At 48.6% G+C, this 16975-nt stretch overlaps 5 protein-coding genes; 2 read left to right on the forward strand and 3 right to left on the reverse strand.

Moving 5' to 3' along the window:
* Positions 1–7500: 7500 nt before the first annotated feature.
* On the forward strand, positions 7501–8124 carry GSBLH_T00004317001 (uncharacterized protein; the record flags this gene model as incomplete). The annotated part of the gene is made up of 1 exon (XM_013043193.1): positions 7501–8124. One exon carries the CDS (start codon positions 7501–7503, stop codon positions 8122–8124), a length of 624 nt encoding a protein of 207 aa, XP_012898647.1.
* A 1257-nt stretch (positions 8125–9381) lies between these two features.
* Positions 9382–9803, reverse strand: GSBLH_T00004318001 (uncharacterized protein; the record flags this gene model as incomplete). XM_013043194.1 has 3 exons in its annotated part: positions 9382–9559; positions 9590–9656; positions 9691–9803. 3 exons carry the CDS (start codon positions 9801–9803, stop codon positions 9392–9394), a joined length of 348 nt encoding a protein of 115 aa, XP_012898648.1. The 3' UTR covers positions 9382–9391.
* Positions 9804–10611: 808 nt separating this feature from the next.
* Positions 10612–11553, forward strand: GSBLH_T00006794001 (uncharacterized protein; the record flags this gene model as incomplete). The annotated part of the gene is given in 6 exon segments (XM_013043195.1): positions 10612–10679; positions 10709–10795; positions 10815–11122; positions 11152–11260; positions 11289–11403; positions 11434–11553. The coding sequence occupies 6 exon segments, from the start codon at positions 10612–10614 to the stop codon at positions 11551–11553; spliced, it is 807 nt and encodes a 268-aa protein (XP_012898649.1).
* A 161-nt stretch (positions 11554–11714) lies between these two features.
* On the reverse strand, positions 11715–14174 carry GSBLH_T00004319001 (uncharacterized protein; the record flags this gene model as incomplete). Its single annotated transcript, XM_013043196.1, has 11 exons — positions 11715–11909; positions 11940–12259; positions 12291–12407; positions 12438–12614; positions 12645–12710; positions 12741–12887; positions 12918–13220; positions 13252–13510; positions 13540–13812; positions 13843–13956; positions 13989–14174. The coding sequence occupies 11 exons, from the start codon at positions 14172–14174 to the stop codon at positions 11715–11717; spliced, it is 2157 nt and encodes a 718-aa protein (XP_012898650.1).
* A 158-nt stretch (positions 14175–14332) lies between these two features.
* Positions 14333–16836, reverse strand: GSBLH_T00004320001 (uncharacterized protein; the record flags this gene model as incomplete). XM_013043197.1 has 3 exons in its annotated part: positions 16765–16836; positions 16557–16733; positions 14333–16526 (listed from the first exon to the last, which is right to left on the reverse strand). The coding sequence occupies exons 1-3, from the start codon at positions 16821–16823 to the stop codon at positions 14333–14335; spliced, it is 2430 nt and encodes an 809-aa protein (XP_012898651.1). The 5' UTR covers positions 16824–16836.
* Between the last annotated feature and the right edge of the window lie 139 nt (positions 16837–16975).

The raw sequence follows: 16975 nt of genomic DNA on the forward strand, positions 1-16975 counted from the left end.
CACCCACATAGAGGGGAATTCGATTCGAAGCGGTTGTGTTATTCCCGCTTCGCTTAAACTCGGTCATAATGGTTCCTTCGATTTTGCGGATGATCTCCACAAGCTTGTTCCCCTTCCAGATTCCTTCGAGCAGTATGGCACCCGTTTCTTCGTCATACGCGATACCCCATCCTTCCCTCTCTCGCTTCTCATTGAACTCACCGTGATAAATCAGGTGATCACTCGCATGCGAATAGATTTCCATTCGCTCGCCTCGGACATGGTTTATTATACGATGAAAATTCTTGTTATCCCAGATTTCATCATAGGATTGCACAAACGCGACACGTCCATTATCAAATCGCGTGAAGTCACCGATTTCGCTCCCGTTCGCATCCACCTCAAAGCACATCTTCAGTATGCCATTTTGGAATAGGCAAACCTTCCCAGCTCTCGTCAACGTGTATTCATCCTCGTGATCGCCTTGATAATATTGGAGGCTATACTTGCAGCCCCCAATAGTGATTTTCTTTGCTTCACCACGCGTTATGTAACCGTCCAGGAGAAATTCGCTTCCCTTAAGTTCTTCCATTCTACCTATTTATAATCACATATCCTTAGCCTCTACTCTTTGAATCCGTAATTTGTAGCCAAATATAAAGAATTTATGAAGAAAACAGAGAGATCAGTTTATTATTTTACACCTAAGTATTCTTCATATTTAAAAATTATGATAGAGTGCTACCATATACACATTGGATCCAAGATTTCCAAGTAAAGTACTCACTTGTGTTTCACATCATTTTGTTCACATTTTTGTGGTTGAAATAGTTCGGAGGTATAGATATTTATATTTATAATATCAGGATTGTTTGGAAACACTCAGAATGGAAAAGTCCATTTTGTTGTCTACTATGTCTGTATAGGTTGTATATTTATGATATCATAGTGAAATCGTGTTATGAAGCAAGGATTTGGTTGTTCACTCCACTTTGTCTAAATAGTCTATATTATCATTATTATTTCTATAATCCAATCCATCCATCCATGATTCTAGCCAAATCATTTTGACTTGGGAATGGTTGGGTTTGAAAGCAATTCAAACTAGTAAAACTAGTAAATCGAATGGAATGGAATGGAATGGAGATTGGTTTTGATCCAGCGATTTTCACACAAAGAACCTATCTTCGCACATCGTTAACCATTCACTCCATTTTCTATCATTTCCTTATCCTAAACCAACCAACTAACTCTAAATACACTTTCTTTCTTTCTATCTTTCTTTGTTTCAACTATCAACTCACAGCACTCTATTATTATTATTATTCCTATCAACTAGAGTCGTTTGGTTCCTCGTTCTGGATTATTCTGTTCATGTTTCTAAATCATTCCAACACCCTACACACTCTAAATCTACATTTTCCTTCTTTCCTTCCTAAACACATTTTCGATTCTCATTCAAATCCTACAACGCTTCAACCATTCCACATCTCTACAATTCCATCCATCCATCCATCCATCCATCTTCCAAACCAAACACCGCAACCATTTCTCTCTTTCTTTCTCTCAGCAACTGCCAAATCGGTCTGGATCGTGGAAACGTGGAAACATCGCGACCCACGGCGCACCAGGCGTGATCGACGAGGTGGGCGCGGATGAGCGCGCCGGTCACGTCGTAGGCGAAGAGGAAGCGGAGGCGAAGCGGAGGCGGAGGGGCTGGGTGACGGAGACCACGGTGGCGTTCTGCGCCCAGTTGGACAGGAAGAGATCCAGAGAGCCCGGTCGACTCTGCACACCTTCGTAGGGAGCCACGGACCCCACCCCATCGCCCACCAGATTCCTGCTCACTCACACCCACACCCACACCCACACCCAGAGCGAACCGGTGAGCGAGGAGGTTGGCTCGCCGTCCACCACCAACACCCAACGAATTCCGACGTGGCCATCGTGGACACTCCGAATTGCCTGCCCATCCACTCGGCACTGCCCACTTCGCTCGGGACGCACTCCAGCGTGTAGGAAGTCGCGGGGATCCCACCCTCCAACACGTCCCACACATCGCGTCCCGCGGGGAACCAGACGGTTCGGCGGAAGGAGGAAGTGGCGGGAGCGCGAAGCTCGCACGTGGCGGTGCAGAGATCATGGAAGGATCCGGTAATCGCCATCGCACAGTCCCACTCAATGCCCTCCGCCTGATTCCACACACACCGCATACAGAACCGCGGGGATCTTCTATTGGCGGGAGAGATACCCGGTGAACGCGGCCACGCTCAGATAGATGGGCGCGTGCTGCACGCTCTGCACGCTCTGCACGCTCTGCACGCTCTGCACGCTCTGCACGCTCTGCACGCTCTGCACGCTCTGCACGCTCTGCACGCTCTGCACGCTCTGCACGCTCTGCACGCTCTGCACGCTCTGCACGCTCTGCACGCTCTGCACGCTCTGCACGCTCTGCACGCTCTGCACGCTCTGCACGCTCTGCACGCTCTGCACGCTCTGCACGCTCTGCACGCTCTGCACGCTCTGCACGCTCTGCACGCTCTGCACGCTCTGCACGCTCTGCACGCTCTGCACGCTCTGCACGCTCTGCACGCTCTGCACGCTCTGCACGCTCTGCACGCTCTGCACGCTCTGCACGCTCTGCACGCTCTGCACGCTCTGCACGCTCTGCACGCTCTGCACGCTCTGCAGGTCCAGGAAGCAGTTCGTGCTGGCGACCTCGCTCTCGCTCTCGCTCTCGCTCTCGCTCTCGCTCTCGCTCTCGCTCTGGATCACGGCCATCGACGCCATCCACGAGCGTCGCACCACGTAGTACCGAATGCTGGCGCCGCCCAGCTCCGCCGGCTCTGCCCACTGCACGCGCAGCGAGGTCGAGGAGAGCGCGGCCACCTCGAGGTTCTGCACCGCGCCGGGCGCAACGACATACGCGGCGAGGGTGATGGGAGAGGAGGCCTCGGAGAGGATGGAACACGCGGCGGAGCACAGCGCCACGCGCAGCCAGTAGGCCACGCACGCATCGAGAGAGCTAAAGAGAGAGAGAGAGCTCGGGTTGCTGGACGTCGCCCTCTTGGAGGAGCGCGTCGGCGGCGAAGAGCTGGGAGTGGGAGCCAACCAAGGCCTGCACGAAGAGCTCGCACCACCACCAGACCCAGCGCACCTGCGTGGCTTCGAAGGCGGCAGCAGCACGACGGGCGCGGAGGGAGGCAGGCAGGGAGCAGCACGACGGGGCGGTAGACGGAGAAGGACGCGAAGGCGGACCAGGAGGCGCCCTTGCGGACACGCCAGCTGATGGCCATCACGCTGTTCACAATGGCGCCCGCCACCAACACGGAGCGCGTCTCGAAGAACTGGCTCTGCACATTGCTGCCCATCAAGGCCATCCATCGGGGCTTCATCGGAGATGCCACTGCTCCAGGGAACCTCCATCTGCACACACACGCTGCGCTGCGCTGCGCCTACTCCACTTCCCTCATACCAATCGCGCTCTCCACAATCCGAGCAGGCCACAACCGAACGCCAACCGAACGCCAACCGAACGCCAACCGAACGCCGGCGCGGGTCGAGAAGGTCGCGATGAGGGTTTCCGCGGGGAAGGGGAGGCCGTTTCGGGACACCAACCTGTTGGCATTGATGTAGAGCGTGCGTGCCTTCGCAGAACCGCGGGAAGGAGCCATCGAAGGCGAAGGCGAAGGCGAAGGCAATGGTGTAGTCGGAGATGGAGATCGCGGTGGTGGGATAGGAGAACGTGGCCTCGGCCAATTCAAACACGATGTGGATGTTCATGGGCTCGAATGGGTCGTTGATCACCTCGCCCACGCCCACATTGCTCGTGCAGTACATCGTGGATTGCTTCCCATCTCCCATCGTCCACAGCGCCACGTCCCTCGCCCCATCGCCCGCCACGCAGCGCAGCGCAGCGCAGCATCGGCAGGATGGGCTGGCAGGAGCCCGTCCCCTATCGATCGATCGATCGATTCCCACTGCTGATAGGCGTTGCACCCATCCGTGATCATGCCCCACTAGTCCACATCGCACTTCGTATCCAACACTTGCCCCAAGTGCCCTTCCGGCTACCCCGCCGCTTCGTCCGCGGGGCACACCACCGCCACGCACCTCACCTCTCTTCCATTCCACCACTTCCCACACGCCCGCACCACGCACACCTCCACCTTCCCATGCTCCACAGACCCACAAATGCAGAACTGCACCGTCTTGGAACTCGCCTGCTCCCACTGGCCATTCCAGTTCACTCGGCTCGCATCAATCAGAGGCGAGGACCGTACCCACAGCAGTTCGCATACTTCGCCTTCTTGTCCCATTCTCCCAAGTTCCACACACGCTCCGCTTCTACCAACCTACAGCTCTTGCTCCCATAGTTTGCCCTTTCACTCATCGCAAATCCCTTCTCTCTACCACACTCTACCACCTCACAATATGAAAATGAAAATACGAGAAACAGAACAGATATCCTAGGCAAGAACGTCGTGCCTGTACCAGATACCTCCCACGTTGCAAGTTATCTCCATGTATCCGCGGTCCCACATGGCATGAATGGGTTCGCCACGTTGCACAGTTTGAAGTACAGAAATTCCTCACTCGGAACACACTCCACACAGCAAAAATGGAACCAGGGTCCACCGCCATTATGGTATTGAATGCGTTCACGATGCATATCTCACACACACAGTTTAGTCAAAGTAACGATAGTAAAGACTACAATAGCTTCTTCAAACACACCAACTTGAGGACAGAACCCATCCCAGCTACAATAATTACACTCCCACAACACAACACACAAAAACACATAGAAGTCCGAAAACAAAACAAAAGACAGGACATACAAGTCCAATTCCAAATTTTGAATACATTCAAACCCAGTAAGACGAAGCTAATAGCTTTTATTGTAAAACAAATGATTTCAAAAATACACAGGAATTGTGCAATTGTGAAAATAGTGTTGAAATTGGGTATGAGTGGAAGAATAGATTTCGAATAGGGAGGGAGTTGTTTTTACTGTGAAGTGGAAGGAGATGAGCGGAAATGGGATATTGTGGAATGAATAGATCGAAGAGTGTTGTTTCCAGTGGAAGCGTTTTGTTTTTCGTTCTATTCATTTGGAATTTTATCTAGATGGGATAGAAAGAAATAGGGTATGTAGAAGATGATGATAGGAATGAAAATGGAAAAGCTAGCGATAAGCAGTTTTTGGGTTATCATTTATATAAATAATATGTGATATGTGTATAGTAGAATCGAATAGTAGAGTTTGTGAGAAAGGTGGGTGTGTCGTTGAAGAACTGAGCAAAATAAGGTAGAATACATAATATATTTTATACGAACAAATAGAGATATATTCATATTCCACTGTTTCTAGGTTTTTGGATAGTTGGTGTCCAGTTTTTGTCGTTTCGATGCACTCTGAACCTATCAGAGTTTGTTATATTGCCAGAGAATACTATCCCTTATTCTAACCCATATAGTATCCCCCACCTGCCAAATAATGCAGAATATCTCCTATTTAAAGGAAGAAGTATCGAATTGTACACCACTTCAATAGGGATACAAAGTGATTCACAATGTTGTTCTATTACGAGCATGAATAACAATAGTATACATAATACTTGCTGTTTGAGTTGGTTGATGAAAGTGAAATGCTTTGGTTCCCAACTCATTAGGATGAATAGAATTACTCACTAATAGCGATATCAGTATTGTTGATGATAAAGCTGAAATCCATAAGAATGGACTCTATGGGAATGAGTAGTTGTCCAATATCAAGCTGTGAGACATATCTGGTTGATTATTTGTTGGAGGCAACAATCAAACTATTACTTTTCAGATATATGTATAGAAGATAGACATTGATATCTATCTATCTATCTATCTTCTTGAATACCTTACTGATGTTGTGCTTACAAGATATCGTGAATGAGATGTACACATTGGAATTCAAGGAGATCGGACGGTCATTCGCATCTGTCAGTACCCAGTCAATGGAATCCAAGTTCGATTGTTCAATCACATCGATCGATAGGTTGTCCCAGGTGATCATGTTGTTCAGTCCCATCGATACATGAATCAGGTTATCGATCAGCGGACTCTTCAGACCGAATGTTTAAGCATTGATACTACTGTACACTCGGATCACACTCATGCCGTTTGTGATATCGTGTGGTTCCTCTGGTTATTAACACCTCGTGTGGGTATGTCCCCGCATCGATTAATATCTCTTGATCGGTTGGTACGTTGTGCAACACGAAATCGGTATAGAGTGACACGGACGAGATGAAGCATTGATCGAATGATAGAGGATTGTCCAGATTCACTTCCTTCTTCGTAGTATTGCCGAACACTTCGATCATACTGAACTGGTTCATCGGTAGAATTGAGGAAGGCACTTGATCGTACACATCTTCTTTCGTCAACTGGAGTTCGAATTCGCCGTTCAATCGCATGATATTACCATCCATATCGCGGAATAGGAACATCAATCGGTCGAATCGGGTTATCATCGGAATACAGATGTCTTTCACGGTACGGAGGTATAATTAACCTCGGGATCGTCAATATTCATTGTGGTGAGCAGATTGTTGTTTTGATTGGCAATCTTCAGATCGGAGGAACGCACGAGAGACGAGCAGACTTGGATCACTTGGCGATTTCGCGTGATATCAATCACGTTCCATCCATAGAACGAAGCGGAGAGAATGATGGTACGCCCTTCCAAACCGAGGATTTCTCGAATCTCCGGAGCATTGGTGAAATCGATGGTATGTTTGGACTGGATATAAATACATCCATAACTCGAAGCCATCATAGATATCGAGAACGTAGTATCGATCATAATGTTGAGGATGGCAATGATTTGACCGATTGTGTAGTATCCATGAGGAATCGTTAGCTCCTCGTCATTGGAGTTCGTGACCACATTCGTAGAATTCACATTGTTGAGCATCACTGGATTGGGTCTGAATAGGACAGTAATGGAAGTGATATAGGGATTCCGATACTTGTAAGGGTTGATCCATTCGAACGTGCCGTTACTGGGTGAACCTGGGATGAGCATAGAGCAGTGCATGGCCATTCTTTACCATAGATAGTGAGAGTAAACAAAAAAAGCTAAGATTTACGTTTTACACCTTATAATATATGAAGGGCAAATGAAACGAGTCATCCAGGGTCAGCAACGGTGAGCGATGGTGAGCGATGGTGAGCGATGGAAGATAGGATCTGAGGGGTGATTTCGAGCGGCCGGCATGCAGTTGATGGGGTTTGAAGGGCACTTTGGCTGAAAAAGGCGACCTAAAAATAACGCACAATACACGTCAATACATAACTACAAAAAGGTAATATATCTGGATAAAGATGATATTGGGTGTATAGCTCAAAAATACAAGTTAGTTATATTAATATTTTTTCATTTCCATGCAAAACATTGCTGATTTTGTCAATTCTACTATTAGTAACTATCATATTGATAGTTCCATTATCCAAAATGTGCAGGGATGCTTAGGTAAAGAAATGAAATTAAACGGCTGGATTTCACTCATTTTGAGTAATAGAGAATTTGTAGTATTGCAATTCGATAATAGAGTATTCATGAATCAAGGATTTGTCCTCAATGAGCAGAAAGTGTTGAAAGTGTTTGGAAATCATCAAATTGGTGATATTTCATATAATGAAGAACAATCCATAGAAGTAGTAGTAGAAGGAATCGTGGATTTGGATCATGGAAGTCGATTTGAAGGATTGATATTGACAGAAAACAAGTTGGGAATTCCATTTGGGTATGGTGAAATGTATGATGATGATGGATTCTTGTTGTACAAGGGTATAATGATCAATTGGAAACGATTTGGCTACGGAACAAGTTATCATAATAATGGATGTATTGAATATGAAGGATATTGGTGTGATGATAATCGATTTGGAAGAGGAAAAGTGTATGATCGATATGGTAAATTAGTGAATGAATGTGGATGGTGTAATGGAATTGAATGTGATATTGATGAAAAATATGAAGGCGATGGAAGCAAACCACTGAATATCGGAATGAAACATTTGAAACTGATTGACAATTGTGTATTGGTTGATTGGGATGTTTCATTGTTGTATAATTTGGAATCAATCGAAATCGGTGATTAGTTTTATAACTGAGTACAAACATTCTTAAATGATGGATAACTCCATTGAAAACTATCAAGATACACTTTTTTTATTTACTTAGTAAGTATTGTAAAGCATAAATCCAAATGGATTCAAATAGTGTTGAATCTGTTTTTTCTATATATTATATAGTATTGTGTTTTGTCATTTATTATAAGAAGGAGATAATGTCCCTAAGTTAATATATCATCAATTATTCGAGAGAATCCCTTTATCCTCCTTGATATTTATTCCTACCGTTTATGTATGCCGTCATCTTTTCGATAAATCCTTTTAATGACTATTTTTTCTCTCCATGACTCCATTTTTCCACCTTCTATATACGCCCATTTGTGTAAATATAGCAAATCCCTTTGCTTTTTTCCTTGTTCATCTTTCTTGCATATACTAATTACATTGCCTTCATTGTCCAGATTATTCCAGTATCCTTTCTTTTTGCCAATGGAAAAATATATCGCTGCTTGCCTTGTTTGAAGAACACATCACTTTCAAACTTTCCGAGTTCATCACATCGCTTTCCTCTTCCGTCCACAATTTCATTAGCGAAATAACCCATAAAGTACTGGTTTCCTTATTTATCATATAGAATGCGTGGTACATTTGCAATGCTATCCACAAATTGTTATGCAGCAATTAATACTTTCTTTCACACATCAATTTTGATGATCCGCTCCTTTCGAATTCCCGAAGCTGGTTATGATATTCTGTATATGTTGTGGCATGCCAACATATATAACGGCTTTTCCATTGTTTTCGATAATAGACTCGACAGGGAATTCCTCAACCACGTTGTGTTCCCAGCGCCTTTCTCTTTTTTCTTTTCTGTGTTGCTGAACCTCAGCAGATATCAGTTCAATTGGTAGTAGTGTGTTTTTCACTGTGTCCATGAGTAATAATAATACGAGTACTGTAGTATCGTTATTATTATTAATAGTAAGCGATCTAGTGAGAATATTTAGTGTGTCTTTCCATTATATATCTAGAGTATACGTTAATGCGCGATTAGCAATTTGTATCTCGTAACAACCCTTATGGATCTAACAATCTCCTCTTGTGTGACTTCAAACACGCTAGATAATAACTTCATTTACCAGAGTTATCGTTTTTTCAACAAATACTTCTATTGTCTGCATTGCCCATTATTCTCCTAGTTTCAAGTGTGCTTGTTACTGTTGGATAATATCCATCATACAAGCCAAGCACATCAAAAAATCTCTGTATATTGCAAAACAGTGAGTGTAAATGACTAAATTAGCTTTCCATTCAACTCTCTCTGCTTGGCTAGAATTTCCTCCCTTAAACGTAGTGCAACGTCACTATTCAGGTCTTTATCCTTTGTATTTAGCACATAATAGTCTAACCCTCCTGCCTTGTCAATACAACGCAGGGTATTCGATGTGACTCTCAAACCTATCTATTTTTGATATAGTGTTCATAAATCTACCTTTCTGTCTAATGTTTCACTATATAGGTGAACATGGCGAACATTCGGATTCCAATCTCTTCGTGTTCTAAACGCTTACCAAAAAATCGCCCAATTCTCACTTGCGCTCAGAGTGACTCACATTATTCCCAAAGAGTTTCTCTGTAGTACCAAAGAGACCTCTCCGTGCTCTTTTGAATGTTGATCTGGAAACAAAGCCTAGAATACTATTCATTTGTAACTTTTGAAAATGCAAAATTCATCCCGAATTTTGGAATAGCGTGGTAGTCTCACACATTTCTTCGACTCGTTGAATAAGCATGTCTTCTCGTATTGCTATGCGGTCTGTGCAATCTCTGCGATTTTGTGCGCAGAGTATGCGTGCTGCCCCAAAAAGAGTGTATACCATTTCTTTTGCCTCAACATTTCTTAGATTTAGCGCTCAGTCGATAAGGCAAATGCCAGAGTCGCAGCTGCGTTCAGTGCTCAAGATGAACCAGTTGAAGTGCGTCAATAAGAAAATGAATCAGTTTGCTACTTTTGCGAAGATGAACAAAGCTGAAGTAGCCTAGATTTCACTTTTTAATGTAGTTCCAGCGAATGCAAGTGGCAATGATGACCATCATTATGTCGAATACATCAAACATTTTGTTGAATCTCGTTGATGCCCTCAATACATCTCTTGCTACAGAGGAGGAGGAAGAGGGATCTAGTTCGTAGTTTTTTTGTTTTTTCTTCAGATGTAGAGGCGTTCGGCGCCGCGGCAGATAGGAAAGTTATTTGTTTATAATTTAAGTCTTGGTCTACTTGGTTTTCTTTTGTGATTGTTTGTTGGAACCCTTGTTTTCTCTCATTAATGGAGCAAGTGGACGTTCTTCCTAAACGCCTTACACGAGTGTTGAAGGGGCATAGCAGCAGAGTGACTGCTGTTCGATATACGAGTTAATCCTCGTGTGGAGAGTGATCGTGTAGAGGATGGGAATTACTGCATGTCCTGCAGTCAAGATCGTTCGCTATGTCTGTGGAATCCTCAGAGAGATGATATGAAGGATGGTTTTTTGATCAAACGATATAAAGGTCCTCATAGTAATACTGTGAACGATGTCTCCATGTATGCTTATTGTACCGCATGAAACATAGATCTCCTGACAATCAGGGTTTTGTGTCTTGTGGAGATGAGCGCGATATTTTCTTTTGGGACGTGACGAATGCACGTGTCATTCGGAGGTATTTCGGTCATTCACAGGTACCTAATCGTTTATTCGATCATCCAGAGAGTCAATTCGGTATGCTTCAACAAGGAAGGAACAGTGTTTGCTTCTGGAAGCTATGATACCACTGTGAAGTTGTGGGATGTTCGATCGCATGACCGTGGTGGCCAGTGCATTCAAACTCTCCCAGAGGCGAAGGACAGCATTGTTTCTGTCATTCTCGACGAAACAAGCATCATTTCGGGGTTCTCTCTTGTTCTCGCTTTGAGTTATAGGAGTGTGGACGGCAGCATCCGATCCTACGATATTCGCGCAGGAATGATGAACCAGGAGCAGCTAAATGGTACATAGCGTAGATCACCTCATTCCTAGTCCCCATCAGTTCTGTCTCCGTTTCTCGCGACGGGCAGTGCTACGTTGCCAGCACGACATCCAGCACAGTTGTAGTATTGGAGCGAACGACTGGGCAGCTTTTGAACGAGTAAGCGTAATGGCTGATTGGCATGTAGGTACAAGTCGCATCGATCCGAGGAGTATAAAATCGAGAGCATTTTCAACAACACGGACGCGTATGTGATCACTGGGAGCGAGGACGGAGAGATCGTGGTTTATGACTTGGTGACAGTGGGCGAAGAAGAAGCGAGTGAAGAGTAGGCGGAGCGAAAAGCCGCGCTGAAGCATCATCGACTTCCTGTGTGCAGCGTGGCGCAGCATTTCGCGCGGAACACGCTGTTGGCAGGGTCGTTCGACGGGACGATCTCTGTGTGGGACTAGAGAGAGAAGGAGAGCGAATTGGGTCAACCAATTATTCGATCATTCATTCGATCATCCAATCATCCAATCATTCAATCATTCAATCATTCATATAAACTATTCAAATATCATTCGTTCATTCATTTCTTCCTTGTTTGTTACACACAAACACATCGCCAAACTCAATTACTGTTTTGGTACGAGAACCAGGCATGCGAAAGACACTCCTTCGCGTTCAGTCGCTTGATCGGTTCATACTGCAGCATCTGCAGCAGCAAATCCTCGATCAGAATGCACTCATCCATCGACACGCCCGCCTTATTCAGACGATACGCGATCTTATGCGGCGCGTACGCCTTCTGGTACTTCAGCTTCCCCTACGCCTCACCCCGCCCTCTCTCCGCTACATCCGCGCGGAAGAAATCCTTCCATCGCTTCCCCGTCCGCGCGAAGTTCGACGGAATGGGGCCCAGCAGCTCCTCGAACAGCCCCAGCTGCTCCAGATCCTTGGAGAGGTTGCTGTGCTCCTTGGGGTGGAAGAGGAAGTCCCCGGTGAGCAGCTCGAAGATCACGCAGGCGGCGGACCAGATGTCCGCGGAGAACGAGTAGGGCGTGTAGAGAATGGTCTCGGGGCAGCGATACTGCCGCGTCTGAATATCGTTCGTGAACTTCTTGTTCTCGAAGCACGAGTTCCCCAGATCCACGATCTTGCACCCGATCACATCGTCTAGTCCTCACCATCCCGCGCTGCCTCCCACTCTCCCCGAAGAACGGAGGGATGCTGCGGTCGTTGCTCAGCGCCTTGCTCATCATCGCGTCCGACGGCCACATCGACAGCCGCTCCTCCAGCGGCAGAATCGTCAGCCCCGCTTTCACTGCCTCTCACCCACCTCCGTTTCCCCTACCGCGGGGAATGCACAGTCCGACGAGCACGCCGTTCACGTTCCGGAAAATCGCCGTCGCCGGAGGGAGGAACTCGCGCGAGGCGTTGCTGAGGAGGTTGTGCTCGTAGGCGGAGAGAGCGAACTTGGGTTTGGGCAGATGGAGCACGCGGAAGCCTTCGATCCAGTTCTCCAGAATGGCTACGCGTGATCCAATCCTCCCAGACGGACAAAAAACGGTGCGGATGCGCCGGCCGTCGAAGCGCAAACTCCACAATAAGTGTTCGTCTTTATCGCCTAGCGGTCAGCCCCGCGCGCCTCGCTCACGGATCGCAAAATCGTTCATGATGATGTGGCGGAGATCGTGCAGGCGCGTGCGTCGATCTCTTCCGTGGCCACGCACCTGGAAGATGTTAATCGCTTCGTCCGTCGTCGAGCCCTCGAACGCGAACGTCCATTCGCTGCACTCCTCGCCTTTCTCTCATTCACCGCACCGGCTCCTACGCTTCTCGTCGCCGTAGCGATGCTTCGGACCGAACGCCTCCACCATCTTCGCCAACGGCGCCAGAATGTACATCTTGATGTAGAAGCAGTCGTCCGGATACTGCCACTCCGCAGGCGTCAGCGCCGGCGACTTCGACGGCGGCTCCGCTGCTGTCTCTGCTGCTTCTGGCTGCATTGCTGCTGGCTGGACGTTCTCACCCCCCTCCGGTTTCCCCGGTTTCTCCAGTTTCCCCAAATCCTCGGCTTCCTTATAGTTAAAATGCAAAAAGCCCCAAAGAGTCGGCATGTTGTGCTGCGTCATCGCTACCCCTGACCCCTGGTTCCACGTTTCTACCCTTTCGAATGTGCTGACGCACTTTCCGAAGCCGTGTGCGCAGCTTGCGCCGCTCCTCTGCGTCGATGGAGGGATCCTCGCACTTGGTGCGCAGCTCGATCACCTCGGGATCCGATTCGATTTTCTGCTGCGTCAATTCGAACATTGTCGTCTGCGCGGGGGGCGGCTCGCTCAGCGGGGCTTTCAGGAGCACGTTCTCCGGCTTGAGGTCGGTGTGGATGATCCCGCAGGAGTGCAAAAAGGCGAGACCGGTCAGCATCTGGGATGAGAGGACATCGCTATGATTACGTCGTGAACCAAGGGACGGACGATGGAAGAAGGAATTCCTCGGTAGTTGTAATGCTTGATCAGGTCTAGCATGCTGGGGCCCAGCATTTCGTACACAAAACACATGTGCGTTCCGTTCACGCCGGTGAAGAGAAAATGGTCTTGCAGCTCCACCACGTTCACGACTGCGTCTGGATTGCTCTCTTTCACTTGGTTGACTCGTCGCATCACTTCGGTGAAGAGACGGAGCTCATCTTGAGCAGCCTCCATGTACGCACTGGCACTCTTCTGAATCTGCGTATAAGGCCGCTCTACCTATTCTACCTTAAGAGCGTAAAGTTTTCCCGTAATTAGATCGCGAGCCATCCACACAGTGGAATACTGACCCCAACCCATTTTACACAATACTTTATAACGGTCATAGTAAACCTCTCCGATCTAAGAAATTAAAAAGCTCCAAAAACACGTACTTCGACGGGATGATAGCCACCCATACGATAATCCTTCTGATCTTCCTCGTCTCCATCCGAAAAACTATCACTGGAATCACTTTCATTTTGACAGGTCTGAAACTCTAGAATCAGAAACCATCTCCAAAACGGCGTACTCGGTGCAGAAGCCCTGAATAAAGGATTCTTTTTTCCCTTACTATGCATTTCTAGTCATTAGACACTCCAAATACCACCCGTACCCTAGTTCAAAAATAACCAATAAACAAATCTATCAAAAAGATGTATTACTTTGTAAATACAAAAGGAAGCACACGACGATTTAGGGTGGCTGAAAATACTTGCAGTGCCAAGTACCTGTTAAGTCACAATGCCAAAAATACTCCAGATTTTAGAACAATGTTTCTGGATGTCACGCTCCTCTTTCCATATTCATGAGAAGCGCAGTACATGGTTTCTAGACCAAGGGCATATCGATAACTTTTGGAACACAAATAAACACCCATTATTATCACTATTCGAATAGCGAGCCGTGTATCTGAACGGCTTAAGATGAAGAGCAGCGAATGAGCGATTGTAAAGGTGATCATGCCAATGAAGCCACGACCCAATTCGTTGTGTTTCGCTTTTATTCCGAGTCCTTTTCCACCCAACTCGAGCAGCCAATCGTCCATCCGAATACCCAGTCGTCCGATTCGAACAACCAGCCATCCGACTCGAAACACCCCTCGCTCCGCTTCGCATTTCCAACAAACAATGCAGTACAACTTTTCAATGTCCTTCAAGGTTTCCTCCGAAGCCCAGTGGGCATCCGTCCACTCATATCTGCACTCGTTTTCACGAGCAATATCCAGAGCCAGGCGAGCATTCTCGTTTCCAGCCCACGCACGGCGCGCGACTCCATTGTTCACATCCCAGAACAGCATTCTCTCCAGGCGGATCTGCGTCGTCTTTCTTCCGTCCAGCACCATTCCGAAGCCTCCGTTGATGACTTCTCCCCAGCCGACGCCGCCTCCGTTGTGCAGCGCCACCCAGGTCGCTCCGCGCAGGGCGTCTCCGATGCAGTTCTGCACGGCCATGTCCGCGCAGTACGCCGATCCGTCCTGGATGTTCGAGGTCTCGCGGAACGGCGAGTCGGTTCCCGAGACGTCGTGATGATCGCGCGAGATCACCACCGGCGCCGTCAGCTCGCCGCGAGCCACCGCCTCGTTGAACGCACGGGCGATCGTGGTTCGCGCGTAGCAGTCCGCGTACAGAATACGCGCCTGCGAGCCCACCACCAGCTTGTTCTCGCCGGCCTGCTCGATCCAGCGCAGATTGTCCTCCAGCTGCGAGGCCACGGGGGCTGGCGGCTGCGAGGCGATGTAGTCCTTGAAGATCTTGGTGGCGATCTCGTCCGTCTTCGCCAGATCGCTCTCCAGACCGCTCGTGCACACCCAGCGGAACGGTCCGAAGCCCAGAGAGAAGATGTCGCCCATGATGTCCTGCACGTAGGACGGGTAGCGGAAGCCGCCCACGCCGTAGGTCTTCTCGCCGGGCTTGGCCAGGATGTCGGCGCCCGCGCGCGAGGCCTCCAGGAGGAAGCTGTTGCCGTAGTCCCAGAAGTACATGCCGCGCGCCGTCAGCTTGTTGATCGCGGCCACCTGGCGACGCAGCGACTCCTGCACCAGCTCCTTGAACTTGACGGGGTCCTCGCGCATCATGCGACGACTCTCCTCGAAGGAGAGCTGCACCGGGTAGTAGCCGCCCATCCAGGGGTTGTGCAGCGAGGTCTGGTCCGAGCCCAGCTCCACCAGCAGCTCCTCTTCCTCCGCCAGGCGCTCCCACAGGTCCACCACGTTGCCCAGGAAGCCGATCGCCAGCGGCTTCTTCTCCTCGCGCGCGCGCTTCAGGCGCGCGATGCAGGTGTCCAGGTCCGTGACCTTCTCGCTGATCCAGCCCTGCTTGAAGCGCTTCTCCAGCGCCGCAGGGTCGATCTCCGCGATCACGCCGATCGCTCCGGCGATCAGCGAGGCCTTGCCCTGCGCGCCGGACATGCCGCCCAGACCCGAGGTGACGTAGACCTTGCCGTGCATGTCGTTCACGCCCAGGTATTTACGACCCGCGTTCAGCACCGTGATCGTCGTGCCGTGCACGATGCCCTGCGGACCGATGTAGCAGTACGAACCCGCCGTCATCTGGCCGTAGATCGTCACGCCCTGCGCGTACATGCGCTCGTAGTCCGCCTGGCTGCTGTAGTTCGGAATCACCATGCCGTTCGTGATCACCATACGCGGAGCGTCCGGGTGAGAGGGGAACAGACCCATCGGGTGGCCCGAGTACATCGACAGAGTCTGCTCCTCCGTCATGTGGCTCAAATAGTACATGATCTGGTGGTACTGCGCCCAGTTGGAGAACACGGAACCGTTTCCTCCGTAGGTCACCAGCTCCTGAGGGAACTGAGCCACGCGGGCATCAAGGTTGTTCATGATCATGAGCTGGATGCAAGCAGCTTGCTGGCACTTGGCAGGATACATGCTCAGGGGGTACGCCTTCATCTCGTACTCGGTAGGGTAGAAACTACGATCGACGAACAAACGAACGACTTACCGATACATGTAAATGTGACCATACGTCTTCAGCTCCTCAGCAAACTCAGGACCCAAAATAGCGTGATATTTCTTAGGGAAGTATCGAAGAGCATTCTGTACAGCTCTAACGAACTCTTCCTTGTTGAGCACCACGGGTCTCTTAGGAGCGTGAGGCACATTGGGATTTAAAGGCTTCCTAAAAATGAATGCTAACAAAACAAAACAACAGCTCAGGAAGAGGATCTAAAGGGATACCTCTAGCAAGAATACTCAGATCGACGGACATTACTTCGAAACAATATAGGGAAATTTGAGTAACCAAGGAGTGATGGGAGTTTCATTTCCCTTGTTTCCACCCAAACTTTCCGCTGGTTTTCGATTTTGGCGCAGCTGATTTGTTAAAATTGCAGATGGGGGTCCAGAAATCCGGAATCCTCC

This window comes from Blastocystis hominis (genome assembly GCF_000151665.1).
Source record: "Blastocystis hominis, Singapore isolate B (sub-type 7) whole genome shotgun sequence assembly, scaffold_6".
Lineage (NCBI taxonomy): Eukaryota > Bigyra > Opalinata > Blastocystidae > Blastocystis > Blastocystis hominis.